This window comes from Pygoscelis adeliae, unplaced genomic scaffold (genome assembly GCF_000699105.1).
Source record: "Pygoscelis adeliae isolate BGI_AS28 unplaced genomic scaffold, ASM69910v1 Scaffold247, whole genome shotgun sequence".
NCBI classification, from domain to species: domain Eukaryota; kingdom Metazoa; phylum Chordata; class Aves; order Sphenisciformes; family Spheniscidae; genus Pygoscelis; species Pygoscelis adeliae.
The window spans coordinates 385,923-393,509 of NW_008825316.1; the positions used below are offsets into that span (position 1 = coordinate 385,923).

General features: G+C 39.0%; 1 protein-coding gene across 1 annotated transcript in view; it reads left to right on the forward strand.

The window, feature by feature from the left end:
* Positions 1-6,988, forward strand: part of BRINP3 (bone morphogenetic protein/retinoic acid inducible neural-specific 3) — a 244,624-nt gene extending 237,636 nt beyond the window's left edge. Inside the window, exon 7 of the mRNA XM_009330268.1 lies at positions 5,872-6,988. Within this exon, the coding sequence (XP_009328543.1) occupies positions 5,872-6,988 (1,117 nt within the window). The remainder of the gene's footprint in view (positions 1-5,871) is intronic.
* Positions 6,989-7,587: the final 599 nt, after the last annotated feature.

Sequence of the window (7,587 nt, forward strand, 5' to 3'; positions counted from 1 at the left end):
TGTACTAATGCACTTTGTCTTCTTTGCCACAAGACAATAGTCCTAGCTCATATTCTGCTAGGATCTCAGGTGTTTTCCCGTAAAGCTGTTTTCTAGGCGGTATACCCAGCCTGAACTGTTGCATAGGGTTTTTCTGGTTGCAGGTGTAGGACTTTGCATTTCTCTGCTTTAGAACAGATCTTGTCAGATAACAGCAAGGCAAAGAAGACACTAAATACATTAATCATTTCTGTTGCTAGGTCTCCTTTCTCCTTCAGCAGCAGGCCTCTATTTTCCTTGGTTTGACTCTTGCTGAAAACTTACATGTAGAAGTCCCTTTTGTTATCATTTACATTGCTCACTCATTTCAAAACAGGCTGAGTTTTGAAATGTCATGCAATTTAATCACTGTATGTCCAGGCCATGTTTCTGTAGTCTTCCCAAGTAGCCTATCCCAACTTTCAACTTAGGTAAACTTCTTGGTATTTAAGCTCAGACAGGAATTCCCTGTGCATCGAAGTCAGCCTTCTGCTGTGCCTGCTCAACTTCCTGCACATCCAAATGGACTGCTGTGCAAGATGAACATCATTCTTGAAGACAAACCACATCACCTGGGCTGTTTTACATTTTAGGGCAGCCTCACCTGGTACCCAACCTACTAATTTCCTCAACAAGATAAAGGCTGCTCTCCTGAAGACCAGGATAACTATTCTGTTACTTGCTTCCCTCACTTCCTTCAGGATTTTTGACTTGACCATCCTGCAGTCAGTGCAGCCAAGGCTGCCATCATCTTTCACATCCTCAACCAGTTCTTCCCTATCTATGAGTAGCAGCTCCAGCAGAGCATCTCCCCTATTCAGTTCCTTCGACACCTGCATAAAAAATGTATCCTCAATGCATTTCAATACTCTCCCAGATTGTTCATGTCCTGTCATGTTACCCACCACCACTATCTCTGTTGGGATTGTTGAAGTCCCCATGAAGGTCAGGACCTGTGGTCATGTTGCTTCCTCTGGTTGGTTAAGGAAGGCTTCATCCACTTCCTTTTCTTGATCTTCTGGTCTGTAGCAGATTCTGACCACAGTCTCCCTATTGCTGGCCTCTCCTCTGATTCCAGCCCTTAAGATCCTGGGCAGTTCATTGCTCATTCAATAGCAAAGTTTTAGTTCAAAATACTCCTTTGTGTGGAGTGCAGCTATCCCCCTATCCACCTGTTCTCACTAAAGAGTCTCTATTCATCCCTCGCAAGCACCCCAGGCTAATCCCACCGCGTCTCTGTGATCCCAGTGAAGTCATAGCATTGTAACTGTGTCCACATCTTCTGCCTGTTTCCCACACTGTTTGCATCTGTGTCTAGGCACTTGAGATGTGTCCCTAGTAGTACCACTTTCTGGTGGGAGTGTTTTTCCCCAGATGCTTTTTTCCCTAGTCCCCATTTTGACTCCAGCCCCAAGCTAACATTGCTTGAAGCCCTTCTTACAAGGTCAACAAGTTTGTTGCTTAAGATGTCACCCATTATTTTCTGTTAGATCCCATCTCTCCGTAGGTGCCATCCATCCTCAAAGAGGATCCAGTGGCTGTAAAAGCCTAAGCCCTGCCTATCTGACTGCACCAGCTGTTCAGCCAGGTGTTGACCTGCGGGAGGCATCTGCTTTTAACCAAGCCTTTCTCCTTGACTGCAGGGCCCAGAATTTTAAATGATCTTTTATTTCTAGGAGAAAAAGAAAGCTTTCAGAATGACATTCCGGTGTGAATTTATCTAATTAAGGATGAGTGGCTTAAGTAATGTGGGTGTTGCTGACATTTTATGTACTTTCACTTAATTTACTTAATTTACTTGAGTGAAAGCAATAAATTTACAAAGAATAACAGTATTCCTTAATGACAACTTTAAAAAAAAGCAATTGAGTAAGGCAGTTGATTTTATTTTTTTTAAAAGAATTTATGTTTGTAAACTGATCAAAGAAAAACAAGTATAATTTTTTGAAATCTCTCTGTTTAAAAGCAGGTAAAAAAATCAAAATAAGATAAAAAGTATTACAATGTTATTTTTTTGAACTTTATTTGGAATAAGGAGAAAACCTCCTTCCCTCTAAAGTTCTTGGTCTCTTTGCAACTGCTAATGATCACAGATATAGTTGTTTTAATAAGCTCAATACTAAGTTATAAACTGATAACTAAGTTTTAGAAAGGAAACTTACTTAACTGTGCAGTTATGTAATTTCATGCAGACTTTTAGACTGTTTCTTCTATCTCTTAACAAAAAAAGAAGGAAGGTAGGCTCATTAAAAATAAAAAGAATAAAAACCATGACATTAAAGGTTTTTCTTCTCATAATAATGGAAACAGTAGATTGGATCATTAATAAGGGAAAAAATATTTTAAAGACCATGTGGCTGGAGAAGTGAGTAACTCAAACCAAATCAACCCTTGCCAGTAAATTAATTTTGCTGGTTTAAACAGGCTTATTCCAACAATAGAAATTTCTCCTCTTCCAACAGTGCTGTCTTCCTCACCAGGTCTGTCTCTTTCCATCACCTCCATGGACCAAGAGAATTCCTTCCCTGCTTTCCCAGCTCCCTTCTTTTCTCATCTGCAGTAATGCCACAGTCTCCCTTTCTTTCTTTGCCTGGCATACCCTGCATTCCAGATACTTGTCCCATCTAACCATGCTCAGGTGTATCCACAGGAGGAGTAATCCCCTTCTTTTCCCAGAAACTCCTCTATATGAAAAAATTAATGTACAGAACATTCTTTGACTTATTTCAATGCCAAATAATAAACAGAATAATAAGCAGTAATATAATATAATATAATATAATATAATATAATATAATATAATATAACCCCCCCTGCCGTAATCCTATCCGCTAGATCTAAGAGGAAGAAAGTGTAGATGAAACATAACAAGGATCAACTTAAAGCTGCAAATTATCTCACTTACCTTATGTGGTGGGTTAACCTAGGCTGGCTGCCAGATGCCCACCCACCCAGCCACTCTCTCACTCACCCTCTTCATCAGGAGGGAAGGAGGAAATAAGATAAAAAAGCTTGTGGGTTGAGATAAGAACAGCTGGCTGGAACCAGCTCAAACTGTCTGGAACCAGCTGTGTCCAGTATGGGGCAGCCCCTGGCCTCTTCTCACAGAAGGCACTCCTGTGCCTGCCCCCCTGCTGTCAAAACCTTGCCAGTGACACCCAATACACTTCAATAAAGCAATATTCAAAAATGCACTCATTAAAATCTATCAGAAAGCATGTAAAATTAGGTTTCAGTAATTCATAGCTGGTGTGTAATTTAAAGTTAACTGTGCCTGAGCTCCAAGCCAGGATAAATGCTTAGCCTCCAAGCCACACAGAAATTTGTTGTCCATACTAGCACAATGCCAAATCCAAGCTACTAATCTCTGCTGAAAAACTAATGTAGTCATGTGGCTCTGATTGGCTTTGGAGCTCAGGCACAGTTAGCTTTCTTCTAGAATATATCATGCAAACATATCCTTGGATGCTACAAACTATGTAGCAGGGTTGATGTTTTGTGTGAATGAGCCAAGCAGATTTAGTCTTTATGGTTGACACTCTGTGATACATGGAAAATCTTTACAGTAAGTCCTCAAGTGTTTATCCTATACCGAGCTGAATTCAAAACCACAACTGTAAGCTCAGAGTTGGTCTATACAAAATGAAGTTTTCCGGAAGTGTACTCCTAATATATAACAAAACTTTTCAAAGGCATGGACTTCTATTTGCAAGAGAAGCAAAAGAGGATGCTAAAATTCACATTTACAAACTGCATCAATATCAGCTGTCCAATGTGCTTAACCTTGATATAGTAGTCATGTGCTACCAACTGGTAGTAACAGTACAAGCAGAAAACTTGGAGATGAAAAAGCAAATGACATATTCTTGAAATCTGTCCAGTTATCTGCCCAAGGTAACAAATGAAAATAAGGTAATGACTTTATGAAGGCTATTGTGAAGCAAATAACATAATCCAAAGATCTAAAAGAAAGTGAAAAAGCCAGACTTATATCCAGCAGCTTTTGGAACTCAGTATCAGTTCTTAAATAAGCACAGAAAGACATAAGGAGTTAGGAAAAAGCTGTAATGAGAGACCTTTGAAAGGTTAGTTTCACTCCTTTGGACAAGGATCTTCTCTGTTTTGATTGCTGTGATGCATCATAGGGCTAATAGCAGTAAGATAGACCATGTGAGACATAGCCCTGCTGCAAAGTTCAGCCGATAATGGGAAACAGGGCCATAACACACCCGAACTGCAGTTCCTGTGAGCTACCAGGGCAAGCTCTGTAGGTACAGATTACTGTCAAAATAACCCAGACAAAGTAACGGGAACTTCCCATTCCACCTGGGAGAGCAATAGCTTTAATGTTCTACTCAGTTTCGGAGTAACTTTTATATTGTGACATTAACCTTGCTTGTAGAATGGTCATTATGACTTTTAATCAGGAAATGAACGAATAAACTTGCCAAAATATTTTTGCTTAATGCTGACTTTCAAATAAGCACAAAGAAGAATGGTGTTAAGGCATTCATGTCATGGTTGTTATTATATTTACTTATACGTCTAGAAAATACTAATAGACTATATGTATATTAAAAAAACAACCCAAAACAGCCAAGATTCCCACCTCCAATCAAAAAAAGAGAAAGGAAAAAAAAAAAGATTAAACAAAGTCACCAGAGTATTCAATGATGTAATTTTACTTATCTTTATTTTCATGTTTCTAAAGAATCGGACTTTAGATGCCACAGATACTTAGTTTTAACATTTATTTTATAGTCAGAAAAAAAAAAAAAGATTTCTGAACTATTCAATGCTTGAGACAAATTCAGATGTGGCTTAAAAAGTAAGTCAGCAGTAAATAAGGCTTTTGCATTTTCTCTTTGAAACAATGTAAAAAAGGGAAGAAACCATACAACCATTGTAATTCATGTAGCAACAGTAGATCTGACTCTGCAGCAGCCAAAACAAGTTCTTTAAACTGTGCATTGCTAGGGTTAATAAGAACTGAAAAATACAGACAAAAGAAGAAGATAATTTTTCTCTTGACTATTTCCATGTAACTCCATTGTTCCCATTGTCTTTCTTCTAATGATTTTGCCTCATCAGCCTAAACTGTTGTTTCAGTATCTGTTTTCCCAGTGTGATGTAGGACATTAACTGTTGCTTCTAGTGAAACCAACATGAGATGACAAGAAGAACATTAAAGTGATCTTCTAATTTCATCTCCAAAGATGAAAAGTAAACACAGCATGCTCATGCATGGCTTCCTGTAGGGATATTGTTGTGCTGGAGTTCATCTGAAGAATTAAGACTGAATCTATTTTAGTGGGGTGCAGGGTCCTATTTGCTATTCCAGGAAAGAATTTTGGCTCACCGTCTATAAATCAAAGCAGCTCCAGTCAGTAACAAGAAAGCTTATAAGCCTACAAAAATCTTCATAATGGAATAGAAAGATGGTACAGAGTTATACACACTTAGATACATACAAAGCACCTCCTTGATCAAATAGTATGAGGAAAAATAATCTCAACAGCATAGGATTTCAAGATGTTAATCCGAAGACAATTACAGAAAAATGGCTCTTTGTCAGACTTCCTTGACAGAGATACAAAGAGAGCAAATACATGAACTAAATGTTCCTGTTGTGCCTGTAAGCTTATAAGGAAACTTTTCTTTGGTGATTTTGCATTGTTAAAAGGCAATTTATACATGTATTTATCTGACAGCAGATGCTGTCATCTGACTTTAGTGCCTTAATCTGCTACTAAAAACAGCTTTATTTTTCTCTTTCTGATAAAAAACAACAAGGTTGTATTTATTGTGTGCAGGTCTCCCTTTGTGTTAAAATAAGTTATTTTAACATTGCAGATCTTCAAACTATTGGCTCAACCGCATCCAGTCCTTTCTCTACTGCAATGAAAATGGCCTTCTGGGAAGCTTTTCTGAAGATACTCACACATGCACCTGCCCTAATGACCAGGTTGCCTGCCATGGGTTCCTTCCCTGCACGGTTGGAGATGGTTCTGCGTGCTTGAGCTGTGCTCCTGACAATCGCACTCGCTGTGGCAGCTGCAACGCCGGCTACATGCTGAGCCAAGGGTTTTGCAAGCCTGAAGTGGCAGAATCAACAGAGCACTACATTGGGTTTGAGACTGACCTTCAGGACCTGGAAATGAAGTATTTATTGCAGAAGACAGACCGGAGAATTGAGGTCCATGCCATTTTCATCAGCAATGACATGCGTCTCAACAGCTGGTTTGATCCTTCTTGGCGCAAGCGGATGCTCCTTACTCTTAAGAGTAACAAGTACAAGTCTAGCCTGGTCCATATGATACTAGGCCTCTCTCTTCAAATTTGCCTAACTAAAAACAGCACCTTAGAGCCCGTTCTTGCTGTGTACGTCAATCCTTTTGGGGGCAGCCACTCTGAGAGCTGGTTTATGCCTGTGAATGAAAATAATTTTCCAGACTGGGAGCGGACTAAACTGGACTTACCCCTTCAGTGTTATAACTGGACGCTGACTCTGGGCAACAAGTGGAAGACATTTTTTGAAACTGTACACATCTATTTGAGGAGTCGAATAAAGTCAAATGGTCCAAATGGCAATGAGAGCATCTACTATGAACCCCTGGAATTTATTGATCCATCAAGAAATCTGGGCTACATGAAAATCAATAACATCCAAGTGTTTGGCTACAGCATGCACTTCGACCCAGAAGCAATTCGAGACTTGATTTTGCAGCTGGACTACCCCTATACTCAGGGATCACAGGACTCAGCACTTTTGCAGTTGTTAGAGATACGAGATCGTGTAAATAAACTCTCTCCACCTGGTCAACGTCGTCTAGACCTCTTCTCTTGCTTGCTCCGTCATAGACTCAAACTGTCTACCAGTGAAGTGGTGAGGATTCAGTCTGCTTTGCAGGCCTTTAATGCCAAATTGCCAAACACAGTGGATTATGACACAACCAAATTATGTAGTTAACCGTAAATGTGAAGCACAACACAAAACCTTGAAGGAGTTTTTACAGTGCTTTTGTGGAACAGTTTATGTTTGGAAGAGTAAATTTAAATTGTCTTTTCAATATCTGTCTTATATCAGTCAATACTGTTGGATGGCAATTTACACACATGAACTTGCTGACAATGAATATATTATACCTGCAGTTTTGGTTTATGAATGAAATAAATACTGACACCAGTCTAGAAGACATTCTACTTTTTACAATAAATTTCATTTGTAATTTTATATGTTCCGTGGCAATGCTTTTGTGCATTACATCCTCTAGGGGGAACATAGAAGGATACCAATAAAATTTTGTAGCTGAACAGTTATTAAAAAGAAATGCTGTGGGATTCTTTTTTCTTACACAGAAGTAGTAACCTTGATATACACTTTTGTGTGTGTCGAACACAGAAGGTATAGGTAAAGAGAAGATAGTGACTCAAGATTTTAACAGAAACTGGAGAAAAGTCAAAGCCATAGAATATTTTTTTCTTATGATGTGGATATAAATGTTCATACTGAGCTGAAGTGACAACTGTAGTGATGCTTTACTTGCTACACCTGAGACTTTCTTAAGG